This window comes from Colobus angolensis, unplaced genomic scaffold (genome assembly GCF_000951035.1).
Source record: "Colobus angolensis palliatus isolate OR3802 unplaced genomic scaffold, Cang.pa_1.0 Scaffold568, whole genome shotgun sequence".
Lineage (NCBI taxonomy): Eukaryota > Metazoa > Chordata > Mammalia > Primates > Cercopithecidae > Colobus > Colobus angolensis.
In genome coordinates, this window is record NW_012119243.1 from 876318 (window position 1) to 890962 (window position 14645).

A 14645-nucleotide genomic window follows, 5' to 3' on the forward strand; every position below is an offset into this window, starting at 1 on the left:
GCCTTGGGCAGCTCTGCCCCTGTGGTCTTTCAGGGTACAATCCCAGAGATGCTTTCATGACCTGGCATTGAGTGCCTGTGGCTTTTCCAGGCACATGGTGCAAGCTGTTGGTGAAGCTACCATTCTGGGGTCTGGAGGAGGATGGCTCTCTTCTCACAACTCCACTAGGCAGTGCCCCAGTGGGGACTTTGTGTGGCGGCTCCAACCTCACATTTCCCCTCTGCATTGCCCTAGTGGAGGTTCTCCATGAGATCTCCACCCCTGCAGCAGACTTCTGCCTAGACATTCAGGCATTTCCATATATCCTCTGAAATCTAGGTGGTTTCCAAAGCTCAACTCTTGTCTTCTGTACACCTGCAGGCCCAACACCATGTGGAAGTTGCCAAGACTTGGGGCTTGCACCCTCTGAAGCAACGGCTCAATCTGTACCTTGGCACCTTTTAGCAGCTGGAGCTGGAGTGGCTGGGAAGCAGGGCATCAAGTCCTGGGGCTGCACAGAGCAGCAGGGCCCGGGGCCTGTGATGCCCTGAAGATCTCTGACATGCCCCAGAGACATTTTCCCCATTGCCTTGGCTATTAACGTTTGACTGCTTGTTACTTATTCAAATTTCTGTGACTGGCTTGAATTTCTCCCCAGAAAATGGGTTTTTCTTTCTTACCTAACAGTCAGGCTGCAAATTTTCTAAGCTTTTATTTTCTGCTTCCCTTTTCAATAAAAGTTTCAGTTTCAGATCATCTCTTTGTGAATGCATATAACTGAATGCTTTCAGAATCAGCCAGTAAGCCTTGAACACGTTGCTGCTTAGAAATGTCTTCCGCCAGATACTCTAAATCATTTCTCTCACGTTCAAAGTTCCACAGGTCTCTAGGGCAGGGGCACAATGCCACCAGTCTCTTTGCTAAAGCATAGCATGAGTGACCTTTACTCCAGTTTCCAGTAAGTTCCTCATCTCCATCTGAGATCACCTCAGCCTGGACGTCACTGTCCATATCACTATCAGTATTGTGGTGAAAACCATTCAACAAGTCTTTAGGAAATTCCAAACTTTCCCATGTCTTTCTGTCTTCTTCTGAGCCCTTCCAAACTGCTCCACCAACGTCTGCCTACTACTCAGTTCCAAAGTTGTTTCCACATATTCAGGTTATCTTTATAGCAGTACCCGACTCTGCCAGTGCTAATTCTCTGTATTTGTCCATTTTCACACTGCTATAAAGAACTACCTGAGACTGGGTAATTTATATAGAAGACATATTTAATTGACTCACCATTCCACATGGCTGGGAAGGCCTCAGGAAACTTAGAATCATGACAGAAAGTGAAGGGGAAGCAAGGCACATCTTACATGGTAGCAGATGAGAAAGGGAGCAATGGAGGAAGTGCCACTTTAAAAACCATCAGATATTGTGAGAACTCACTCACTATCATGAGAACAGCATGGAGGGAACCATCCCCATGATCCATCACCTCCAATCATATCCCTCCTTCAACATGTGGAGATTACAATTTGAGATGAGATTTGGTTGGAAACACAGAGCCAAACCACATCTGGTAGCAACTGGGAGGTACCAACCCTCTTGGCTTCTGATTGCAGGACAAAGATATGTGAGTCTGAGGACTAGGTATGCTGACCTGGGGCATTGTATAAGGGATTCTGCACATGAGGGTGATTTGCCAAGGCCAAAAGACCCTCAGTTGTAAGTAGCCCTGGGATAAAGGTGAGGTGAGCCAGGAGTGGCCAGTGAAGAGGAGTCAATGTTGGAGAGGCCTAGCAGAGGAACTTCTGAATAAGCCATAAAGGGAACGATCAACTTTGAACATCTGTTAGTACTACAGGGTACAAAGCAGAGAACTTTGCTTCTCCCTTGCCTTTTTCCTACCAGTACACCACCCCATTCCATACCAAACCTGAAGAAGGCTGAAGTGGAGATAAGAAGGAAGGAAAACAGCCAACCATGGCTTTCTAGTTAACAAAGAAGGCAGGTGGCCATCTGCAGTCAGCCATAGCTGGATATAGATGGGAGCATATCTCATTTGTGATTGAAGATTGACAGTTGGCTATTATATTCTCATTTATGAACTGGGACTATGACTGTGACTCAATGGGCTGTAAGATTTTGTATTACCTAAGAGAGATGAAAAAGGTTATGGGGCTGCCCGGGTTTTCTTTCAGGAGCCTAAGTAGGAATAGCTTCCACTAAGTGGATTTGATAGGACATGGGAGACAAAAGTAAAATTGCAGTTTGATAGCACCTCACAGATTGTCCTTATTCAATGTATCTCGTGTGTGTATATGTGTATGTATACCAGATATATATATACACACACATATATATACACACACACCAGACATATATGTACCAGATATATGTGTTTTATATTGGTTTCTTAGCTGAATTTAAATTTTAAGCAAAAAATATTAATACTTTTAAAGATTAGCTCTATTAGGAACATAAAATTAAGATAGTAGTTTAATTTTAGTAATTGAAAGATAAAATACAACACTACCTTGTTATGATGAAGCCATAAGTATTTTAATTTTTTAAACCTAGAAAGATCAATGACCTCTGTCAGTTCCCTGGAAAGAAAAAAAAATGTGAACATGAGCAACAATCAGTTCACACGTAGGTAATACTGGGCACGTAGTTAGTATGGCTTCGTAGTAACTAGAAGGTTCTCTCTCTCTTTGTCGTTTCAAAATTGTTGGCACATTCAAGTGCTTATTTCAGAAATTCCATCTTTATAACTTTATTCATTTGGATTAAGATTTTGTCAGCCAGTTAAAGCTAATACTTGAAGGGGAGCACTTTACCACATTAGCAAAAATTTACACCTCATTATGACTGAATTTATTGGAACCTTAATTCAAAACAAGTTTTACTGGGGGGAGGACAAAGGAAAAAAGTGAAGCTAATACTGGACTTTCAAGTAAATGTGGGAAACGTAGCTGGGTCCTGTTTCAATATCATCTGTGGGTTATTACTGTGGGGCAATAACCTTGAAATATTTGGCCAGACTGGACTCAGATGGAAACTGCAGGACACCAAGAGACAGACTCTGTGTGAAGTGCTTTATTCTCCCTTTATTTATTAATTATGGGATTAAAATATTGCCCATTTCTCTTGAATGGTATGAGATTCCACCTATTCAAGTGGTTTTGGTTCTTGTTCCTAAGGCAGCTCACTTATCAAAGGGGCTGATGTGGGTTTGGGAGAGGGCACCGTCTGAGATAGTTGGTCATTTGATTGATGTGGCCTGGAGTAGTTGGATCTCTTATTTCTCAGGGCAGAAATTGTGGAACCCAAGTATGTATACATATACATATCTGTTTATTTATCAAATGCTTATAGATCACATATCATTATCTGTTTATTTATCAAATTCTTATAGATCACGTATTGTGTGCCAGGTACTTTTCAAAGCATAAAAATATCAATATTTACTATTATTACAGATATTAATTCATTTACAGTAAAATTTTATCACAATTATTTTTAACCTTGGGACACTGAAGGAATAATATTTTTCTAATTTTTATAAAAACATACATTTTTTGAAAGCATGCTAACATTTCTAAACAAAATAAACCTTTTTTCACTAACTTTTTATATTGAAAAATGTCAAACCTGAGAAAAGATGAATAAATAGTACAATGACCACTTGCATACCCATCATAATTTTTAACATATTGTCACATGCTTATCCTATCTATCTAATTTATTATTTATTGGTTGATAATTTTCTTGGTGAATCATTTGAAAATAAAGTTGCAGGCTTATTGCAGGTGTCTCAGCTTAAGGAGTTCATCTTGTGTATCTCCTATATCAGGGCATTGTCCTGCGTAACCAAGATACCATCCTCACATCTAAGAAGATGAAATGGAATTCAGTAATTTAATCTAATATGCCATTCATATTCAAAGTTTCCCTGTTGTTCCTACATTTCTTTTGGTTTTTTTAAATCCTGTATCCCATTAACATTCATGCATTACATTTGGGGTGATGTAATCTTTGAGTCTTTTTAAAGGTAATCATCTTCTTTCCTTTTTCTCCCTTAACATTAGCTTTTTGGGCTGGGCATGGTGGCTCATACCTGTAATCCCAGCACTTTGGGAGGCTGAGGTGGATGGATCACCTAAGGTCAGGAGTTTGAGACCAGTCTGGCCAACATGGTGCAACCCCGTCTCTATTAAAAATACAAAAATTAGCCAGGTGTGGTAGCACATGCTTGTAATCCCAGTTACTTGGGAGACTGAGGCAGGAGAACCACTTGAACCCAGGAGACAGAGGTTGCAGTGAGCCGAGATCGTGCCGTGGCACTCCAGCCTGGGTGACAAGAGCAAAACTCTATCTCAAACAAACAAACAAACAAGCCATAAAACATTAGCTTTTTGGAGAGTCCAGGATAACTGTCTGGTTAGAATGTCTTACATTATTGATTTTTGGATTGTTTCCTAATGATCAAATGCAAGGAAGATCATGTCTACTTCTCAATTACATGGGTGGTAATTGCTGAATCACATAAGGATCCAAATGATGTCAGTCTGCCCCAGTCTTGATGAAGCTAAATTCAATCATTTGGTTAAGAGGGTATCTGCCAGTTCTCGCCGCTATGAAAGTACAAATTTTATAATTGGAAAGTCATACATGAGGCGAATATCCGAGATCATGTGTATATCTTGCTCCCTGACAACTCTTTACTCAATCACTTTAGCTTCAATTGATGATCCTTATCTGAGCCAATAGATTTAGGATTATAAAATTATTTTCCTAATGTTCTTATGCTTTTTACATTATTAGCTGCTATTCTTATGTAATGAACATCTGTTCCCTCCTCTTCTATCTCATTCATTCTCCTCCCCATCTTCCCTGAATTTTCAAGTTTTTTTTCTTAATCCTTTATCACTTAAAACAATGATCAAATTCTCCCTTATAAAAGACATTTCAAGCAGAATCGTGTGTCTCTTTGATATGTACCATTGGTTTTGGGCACTTCCCTGGCACAACAAAATGTTTCAGACTCTTCCAAAACAACTTTTTTTTTTCTTTTTTAGAAAGGGTTTGGTTCTGTTGCCCAGGCTGGAGTACAGTGGCTCCATCTCGGCTCACCGCAACTTCCACCTCCTAGGTTCATAAGATCCTCCTACCTCAGCCTCCTGAGTAGCTGGGACCACAGGTGTACACCACCATGCCTAGCTAATTTTTTGTAGAGACAGGATTTCACATGTTGGCCAGGCTGGTCTCAAACTCCTGGGCTCATGTGATCCACCTGTCTCAGCCTCTCAAAGTGCTGGGATTGCAGGTGTAAGCCACCGCGTCTGGCCTCAAAGCAACTTTTAGTAGGAAATTTGTACAAATAATAATACATTCTCCTCTCTTACTGTAGATATGTAGCTTATTTCAGGGAAAGAGTACTTGGACCTTGGGGCACCGTAACTATTGCATTGGGTGATAGTGAGAGTATGTTAACTTCATCTGTTCCTACGATAAATAATAAAGAAATCATTACATGGCTACATTAGAGTATCTCATGCCCCACTCAGAGGATTTCCCATAAAAGTTATTTTATTTTATTTCATTTTATTTTATTTTTTGAGACTGAGTCTCGCTCTGTCTCCCAGGCTGGAGTGCAGTGGTGTGAAAGTTGTTTTAATACACTAAAACTTTAAAGTATTAACTGTGTCAAGTTACTGTCATTAATTTTTTTGTAGCAGTACTATCAATGATCAGGTAATATAATAAATTCATTTTTCATTTTTCTTTTTAAAAATTTAATTAAAACAATTTTATAAGCCCACATCTAATATCATATAAATTCACTTTTTAAGGGTACTCTAACTATTTCATGTCAGAAGGGTTTATTCTGCACATAAACCTGTCCGAAATCAATAACAAGCTGTTACATTATAAGGTGAGGCCAGTCAAAGGATAAATGAGAGGTAATTCTACTAATGATGGCTATAACTCATGCTGACAATACTTGTCAACATCCTGTTACAATGTATGTTCTCCATGATCACTCAAGAACAAGTCAATAAGATTCTTTCATTTCCCAGAGTCAACAGAAACTTAGGCAAATAAATAACTCAGTATACCAGTGTATTGGCATCTGGACTGGGACATAGTTTTCATCCACAGCTGGATGAAATGGTAACTTAGTATCCTCAAAATGTAAAAGGTATTATCCTTCCCATAAGGAGACCATTAATTACCTACTGTCAGGTGATCAATATCTCAAATTTTCTAGTATTTTAAAGTTACTCTTACTATCTACTTACTATAGTGATCAATAGCATACAATTGTTAAAATCATGAAAGATGCACTCTTTTGACCACATGAAGTATTTATTGTTATTTTAAAACTAACTGACCTATATCGAGTGGCTCAAAGCATGACCTTAAATGTGTCAGAATGCTCCACCATACGTGTTCCATACTAAATATATTTTTAAATATTTCAAACTTGTCATCAATGTATTCCTTTACTACCAAGAGATTCAGAGCCCTTACAAAGATAAACACTTTTCTCTGTACTGATAAACATAAATATTTATTTATAATAAAATATGTATAATAATAAAGGATTTCCCCAAATTGCTAGAAATAAAAGTGATTAAATTTGTTGATAAACTAAAGCATTTTCTTTACTGGAAGCCTATTAAAAAATAATACACAGAATTCAGAGGCATTAAAAAGCACAAAGTAAGGGGGCACAATGTAGGACTAGGGTCACTGTGCTTAAAATGCAAACTTCAGTGTCACTTATTGGCCAGTGAGAACTGTGGTATCAGAGTCTAGTTTTATTGATAACTCCCTTTTCCTCCCATACCTGTGTTCTATCTCATTCTACTCTATAGAAAAACCCAATTTGTTGTCTGCCTCCTTGAGGAGTTCGAGTGGAATCAAAGTGGGCTGTTGATATGTGAGAGGGATTTTTCTACTTACCAGTAAAATTTGTATGGGGATAGGTAGAGGTTGTAGTACAATGGGGGTCATTATCATAGTATGTGGTATAATGATTCCCAATAATAGTAATAATATTAACCATACTAATGCTCATTGAGTGCTTACTGTGTGCCAGTAACTTTGACTAACTTTTAGTAACTCACCTAAGCTTCACAACAACCCTGAGAATGAGGTAGTATAATTATACCCAGGGAATAGCGTTGCCAGATAAAATACAGGATATCGGGCTACATTTGAATTTCGGGGAAACAATGAATTTTCCAACTGCTGTGTGGGACATACTTATACTAACTACAATTATATTTATTGTTTCTGTGAAATTCAAATTCAACTGGATGTCCTATATACTTATTTATTAAACCTGACAATCCTAATAGGGAGGTTGTACGACATACCCAAGATCACCCAGCTGGAAGAGACAGAACTGGGATTCAAACAGCCTGTCTCCATAATCTTTTTTTTTTTTTTTTTTAATCAGTTTCAGTATTTTGTCTCTCCAATAGAAAACTGTGGACTCCAGGAAGTGGTAAAATAATTGGAGTGTGGTTGCCTATCCAGTCCTTGAGGGGCAAAAATGGAAAAGAACGTTTGAATCTGTGAAACATTTTAACATGATCATGATAACATGATACTCTTTCATTTTTTTATGTTAAGTTCACTTACTTTTTAGAAAGGAACAGCTCGAAGACATCAGCATCCCTCTTGTGGCCACGTATCTTTAGTTGATCTTCAACTGCCTGATAACATATAATTAATCTGTCAAACTACATTCCAGTGAACAAAAATGCTGAGGCATTTACAGTCAATAACAATAATGTCTACAAGAAGATCAAAAGAAAGGTGAATATGGAGATAACCATCCTAAACTGATAAATTCCAACACTACAATGATATATTATTTACTCATTTTTGTGCTTGAGTTTCATTATCCTTAATCCTAGGCACAGATGTTTAAATAATTTTTAATCAGAGAGAAAAAAATATGTATGTGTACATATACACCAAAAGCAAGTTTTTTATTCTCTATGAGGCAAGGTAATTTGGTCTTTAAAGAACTATTCTTAAATGTTTCTTTGAACATGAAGAATTAGTATTTGATAGGTTTCCTACAGAGAATTCGCCCAGTATAGGGTTGGAGGTGGAAAGAGTAGGATAATGTATGTTATTATAGGACATTCTTTTTGTGCCTATCACATTATGCTTGGCACCCAGTAAGTTCTCAAAAAATGTGAAATAAATGAATACATGTCATTTTTCTCTGAACAAATGAATAAATACATTTTCCCTTGCTTGGCAAGCAACAGTGACTTCATTTTTCATGAGTTGCTAACATACTCATACTGTGAGAATTTTTGGTGGAGAAGCAACTTTTATTCCCATAGCTCTGTTTTAAAAATAAAACGTTAGCAACAGCTGTTTAAATGCTTTGCTTTTTTTTTTTTTAAAGTCCTTTGCTAAATTATAAAATAACGTTAATAGGCCACACGACCTAAAATAATATGGAAAAAGTAAAGTCTGTCTGTAATTTGCCATGAAAAAGTAAAGCTAACAAGAAATGACAAAAGTGAAAAGTATAATCATTGCAGTCCTGGAATCTGACAAACATTGTAATTATCAGAGTCAAAACAATCACTGAATTTTAGCTGGGATTTGTTATGAATGCTGAGGTTATAACTGACTTATAAATCTTTCTGGGTGATATATGAAATTTTGACAGTGGTTTTGCTATTTGGTAGAGGACTTTAATAGGAGTTATATTTAGTGCAATGAACGTATTTAAAGGAATGAGGAAGGTAGGTATCCTAGTGATGGACAGCAGCTGCAAACGTATAGTCCCGAACTTCCCTTGACACCTTGTTAAGCAAGCTGAATCTAGGGACTTGGAGCATTCATAGGCTCAGGTTTAGGCATTGCCTTCAGGGTGCTTTGTTATCCAGTTACACAAGCCGAGCCTGGAGCTTGGAAAAACCCATTGGATCAGGCTTACACATTCTCATCTGTTTTTTTTTTTGTTTTGTTTTTGAGAGAATCTTGCTCTGTTGTCCAGGCTGGAGTGCAGTGGCATGATTTCGGTTCACTGCAACCTCTGCCTCCCAGATTCAAGCAGTTCTCCTGCCTCAGCCTCCCAAGTAGTTGGGACTACAGGTGCATGCTGCCATGCCCGGCTAATTTTTTGTAGAGATGGGGTTTCACCATGTTGGCCAGGTTGGTCTCGAACTCCTGAGTTCAGGCAATCTGCCTGCTCCAGTCTCCCAAAGTGCTCGGATTACAGGCATGAGCCACCACACCCAGCCCTCATCTGGGTATTTCAACTTAAAGATGTCAACTATCAGCCTCTACTACATACCGTCAGTCACATCTTTACATAGTGTTTGGGGTGGTATAGCCCAGTCAAAGAAGAATTAAAACTTGGCAGCCATCTATTAAACTTATAAATGTGCTTTTAAATTGATGCGGCCATTCTACCTCCAGGACTCAGAAACACACAGGTGCATACACTCAGACAAATGTGATTATTACTGTTTATTTCAGCATACATTTTCTGTGGTTGTGAAATAGTCCCCATTAATTGGAATGCAGGTTAAATTGACATGTGACATCACAATGGAATACTATGAAGTAGTTTCAAAATATAGAGAGGTGGTCTGATGGTTAATTGTATATATAAATTTGACTGTACTATGAGATGCCCACATAGCTGGTAAAACATTATTTATGGGTGTGTTTCTGAGGATGTTTTTGGAAGAGATTAGCATTACTATTAGTGGACTGAGTAAAGAAGATCATCCTCGCCAATGGAGGTGGATATCATCCAATCCAGTGAGGGCCCCAATAGAACAGAAAAACAGAGGAATGTGAATTCACGCTTTCTTCTGGAGTTGGGACATCCATCTTCTGCCTTCAGACATCAGTATTCCTAGTTCTCAGGTCTCTGGGCTTGGACTAAACTACATTACTGGCTCTCTCCTGGGCTCCAGATTGCAGACAGCAGATTGTGGGACTTCTCAGTCTCCATAATCAAGTGAGCCAATTCCTCATAATAAGTCTCTTTCTATATATCTCTATATATCCTATTGTTTTGTTTCTCTGGAGAACTCTAACTGATACAAATAGATATCTAGACATCTAAAGATATCTAAAATGTATTTATAAATAAAAAGTAATTGGCAGTATAATATGTGTAACAATATTTTTGTTAAAAGTCATATTTATATGAATACAAAATGCACACACTTCAAATTACTAGCAAAAGTCATCACTTGAGATCATGACGGACTTTCACTTTCTAGGCAATATTTATTTTTAGTGATGTGTTAGTATTTTACAATAAGCACATATTAATTTGATAATCAGAAAATAATGCACATTTTGAAAATTGTAGCCATAGAATGAATATTTAAAAATTTAAATCAAATTTCAAAAAATATGAGGTGAAAGGGAAATTGAATGTATCAGCATAATATGTAAATCATTATCATAGTTACTTATTTACACAAGTTTTTGTCACAGCTTGTTTCTTTCCAATCAATAATTTTACATGAATCTGGTACAAAATATTAATATCAAAGTACCAAGAAACATGAAAATGTGCCAATTCACATTTCAGTGAATCCGTGGTGGAACAATTCCAGTTCCCAGTTAACACACAGCTTCACTAGTACCATACGCCCTCATCTAAAGGAATTCAGTTAAGTTTGCCATCTTCAAGGGGCACAGTTCGTGGTCCCTTAAGCAAATACGATAGTAACATTTAAAAAAAAAAAAAAAAACAGTATCTGCAAAGCACAATATAGTGAAGCACAGTAGAAATGAAGTATGCCTGTACTGTTAGCCCGGGCACGTTGGAAGATTTCAGGGCACAACTAACAGTCAGGCTGGGACTTGAGAGGTGGGGCGAAATTAGAAATGGGATGTTGGTGGAAGAGGAGAGTAAGCACACAAAACAGAAGAAGCAGAAGAACGTATAAGGTATGTAGGGCTGTACAGACTTTGGCTGAAGTAAAAGACATATGGAAGGCAATTGTGAGAAATAAGAAAGGTGGGTTGCAGTCATATTATTTATGCCAACTTTGAAATTTAGGCTCAGAACTGTGTACTTAATCAGTGCCCAGAGAAAACTTCTTCAGGCCTTGAGAACTCTAACTTAGCATCATTTAATTTTATATGATATATAAACACATGTATATGTACATATATATGAAATATATATTCTAAGTAACTGTATGGTAAAATTCATGTAAGAAAGTCTAATTAAGGATAACAATGTCAATGCTTTTACGCAATATCCAATATCAAATTATGTCACAAACACTTTTCCTCCTTCTCTGTTGGTGCCCTTGCTTTGTTGGTACCCTAAAGGCACAGAACTGACTATTGGGTGATTCAGCATTGTGCTCACTTCTGGGGCAATAGGAAGATATTACTGGATTTTTGAACTAGAAAAAACATGTGACAAAGCTAGGCTTCGGGAAGATGACTCTAGCAGTGATGTGTATGGGGGCCTGGGGTACAGCGACAACTGCAGACAGGAAGCAAGGCTACCTCTGGGAAACAAAGTCCACCAGCTAAGGAGCCTGCCCTAGGGTGGGGGCAAGTGTGAATGGGCAGTGAACAGATATGACATGGGGCGTGTTTAGGGAGAATGAATGGGAACTGGCAAGTAAAAGGAGGCAGAGAATTAGCACGAGGGAAGTCATAGGTGATGATGATGATGATGTGATGACTTGATGAGAAAGGTGACTGGGAGGGAAGACAGATGCAGCTGAGAAATGCTGAAATTGAGGCCATGGTGGAACATACTGGTCAAGGCATCCACCAGAAAGCTGCAAGGGTAAATGTGGAACTCATCAGAGATCTCATCGGGACAGCTGTGCTGATCTGATGAGTCAGTTAACCAGAGGAGAGTGGGATCCAAGGAAGATCACGATGAAGTGTCTTTCCTTTCATGGAAAGAAAGGAGAGGGAAGCATGTTGGAAAGGAGACAGAGAGGATCGTTGTCGAGTGAGGTAGAAAAACAAAAGGACAGTGGGAGGCAGAGGGGCATTTGAAGAAGGCAGAATTTCAATTTGCAGCATTGTTTTGGCTGGTGGAGGATGTCACTCAGAAAAGGTACTGAATTTAGAGGCCTGAATTTCAGTAGCTTGAAGAGGGCGAAAAGTTGGATTTCAAATTAATTGGTTAGCCTAAAAGGAAAATAAAAAGAGTCTATCACAAAATTGGGATGTGAACAGTTCTAGCACGGGGAGAACAGCAGCTGCTTCCTCCACCGCCCAATGCCTGAAGATCTAAAATCAAAGGGAACAAATGTTTGAAATGGTAGGATTATTAAATCCTAGAAGAATAAGGTCAGTATTAAAACCTATAGAAGAAAATGTCCTCTCTGATGATAAATTCTTGTACCTCCATGCAACACGCAGGCACAAGTTAGGACTTAGCGTGAAGAGTTTTCAATTCAACACAGAACTCTCAGTCTCCTTTAATCACAGCAGCCCCCCGTCTTTGCAGATGAGTCAGAGAACTCCAGAAAGCCTTGCTAGGTCTTACCTGGCACAATTCTGAGATTTTTTTCCCCACCCAAATATCCAAATATTCTTTTAATCATTATTTTAACTGCTCTGGACTCTGCTTGTAGGGCTCATCAAATAACGTTTCCTCTTCAAGGTGTCGATTTTCACTTGCTGGGAACAATGTATTAGGGATACACACCCACACCCACACCCACACACCCCTGTTGGAGAATCAAGACTGCAAAATTTACTTAATCTCCATTTCACTTAATCTACAAACCACCATAATTATATACGCAGCAGATGCTGAGTGGTAAAAGGTCAGTGTAAGTTTATTAGTGTGGATCGGAAAGTCCTCAAATCCCACCCAGGAGCTTAGGGACCGCTAGCCCAGGCAGAGTTGCTGAGGGGGCTTCGCCACCGCTCAATGCTGTTCACATCCCAATTTTGTGCTGGACTCCTTGTTCTCCCTTTATGTTGACCAATTAATTTGAAATCTGACCTATCTCCACCTTCAGGATACTGAAATTCCCTTCCAAAGTCAGTCCCTGCCTGGAGTTCTCAGACAGGGGTGCCAGAGGGGCTGATGGCTTGAGAAGGCAGGTACAGCTTACCCGGCGACTGCTCTGTAGGGCAGTTTCGGACGCCCTCCGTAGGCTCCAGCATCGCAAGGCACGGGGAACGGGGTTCGGGTCCCAGGACATCAGGACACATGGGCGGCTGGCAGCAGCGGTGATTAATCTGGCCTCGCCCGCGTGTGGCACCGAAGAGAGACTTGGCTTGGCGCGCAGCTCATTGTTCTGTTACCAACAGTTACCGCATGCCCGTTGACCAAAAGCCAGTCCACACTGGGAAGTATCTGAAGCCAAACGCTGACTTCTGTGACGTTTGCGCGTGTGACTCTGCAACACCCACGCTTGCGCCTCGGACACACGCGCGTTATCCCTGCTCGTGGTGATGCGTGCGGTAGATGCCGGAGAGAGGAGGTCAGAGCGCAGTAATCAGTAATCATCACTTTGATTCGAGTAATCATCAGCAGTCACCCAGTAATCATCACTTTGATTCGAGATTTGAATATCAGGAAATTTAGGTTTCTGAAAATTACACGTGTGTGTGGACCACTGGCCTCATGTACAGGGTGGGGGTGACGAGGTGCCCTGCAGAGTCACTGTGGATCTTGACGCAAAAGGAAAAAAGCCAGTACTACTGATCGTGTCTCTATTTAAAAGTTTGACATTTTGTTCATTATGCATGTTATCTGCATACATTTTGATTTTTCTTTTTTCAAATATTGCATTAAGATATTTATTTTGAGGCCGGGCACTGTGGCTCACTCCTGTAATCCCGGTGTTTTGGGAGGCTGAAGCAGGTGGATTGCCTGAGGTCAGGAGTTCCAGACCAGCCTGGCCAGTATGGAGAAACCCTGTCTCTATTTTAAAAAAATACAAAAATTAACCGGGCATGGTGGCATGCGCCTGTAATCCCAGCTACTTGGGAGGCTGAAGCAGGAGAATAGTTTGAACCTGGGAGGCAGAGGTTGCAGTGAGACAAGATCCGACCGTTGCACTCCAGCCTGGGTGACAGAGGGACACTCTGTCTCAAAAAAAAAAAAAAAAAAAAATTACTTTGAATGCTGAATTTTTGTTTTTTTGGTGCTTCTTACATCCAGATCCAAGGCCACTGCCTTAATTGCCTCACCATAGACCCAGACCTGGGATGAAGATGGGAGTGGTAGTATTAAGGCTCCAGAAGAGTCCAGGTGCACAGAAAAATGGAATGAACTCTCTACTGACTTTATTGGCTAAGAACAAGTGCATATTGTTTCAGTAGCTGAGAAATCTTTTCTCTGACAGAAAATGGATAAATTGAGCCACTATTTGGCCAATCTTTTCAACCTCGTTTTTTGTTTTTGTTTTTTGAAATTGCTGTCTCCTGTAACTGTACTGGAACCTCTAGCATAGATTATCTTGTGATTTTATTTATATGAGCCTTGTTCCCTCTAGCTTGGGTGACTTTGGAGGCAGGATCCTGTTTAAGACATCTCTCTGTTCTGCCAGAGCCTAACATACTGCGCTTAATTAATGTTGACTGGATTAAATGAATTGGTTTCTTGGCTCCCAATTTGAACCTGAAATCTAGGAATCAAACGTAGCTTTCTGAAATGGGTCAAGCTA

At 39.5% G+C, this 14645-nt stretch overlaps 1 protein-coding gene across 1 annotated transcript in view; it reads right to left on the bottom strand.

Moving 5' to 3' along the window:
• LRRC72 (leucine rich repeat containing 72) overlaps nt 1-13243 on the bottom strand; it is a 49915-nt gene extending 36672 nt beyond the window's left edge. The window contains exons 1-3 of the mRNA XM_011961743.1: nt 13086-13243; nt 7627-7700; nt 2507-2576 (exon numbers count right to left, since the gene is read on the bottom strand). Of these exons, the coding sequence (XP_011817133.1) occupies nt 2507-2576; nt 7627-7700; nt 13086-13175 (234 nt within the window). The 5' untranslated portion in view covers nt 13176-13243. The remainder of the gene's footprint in view (nt 1-2506; nt 2577-7626; nt 7701-13085) is intronic.
• Nucleotides 13244-14645: the final 1402 nt, after the last annotated feature.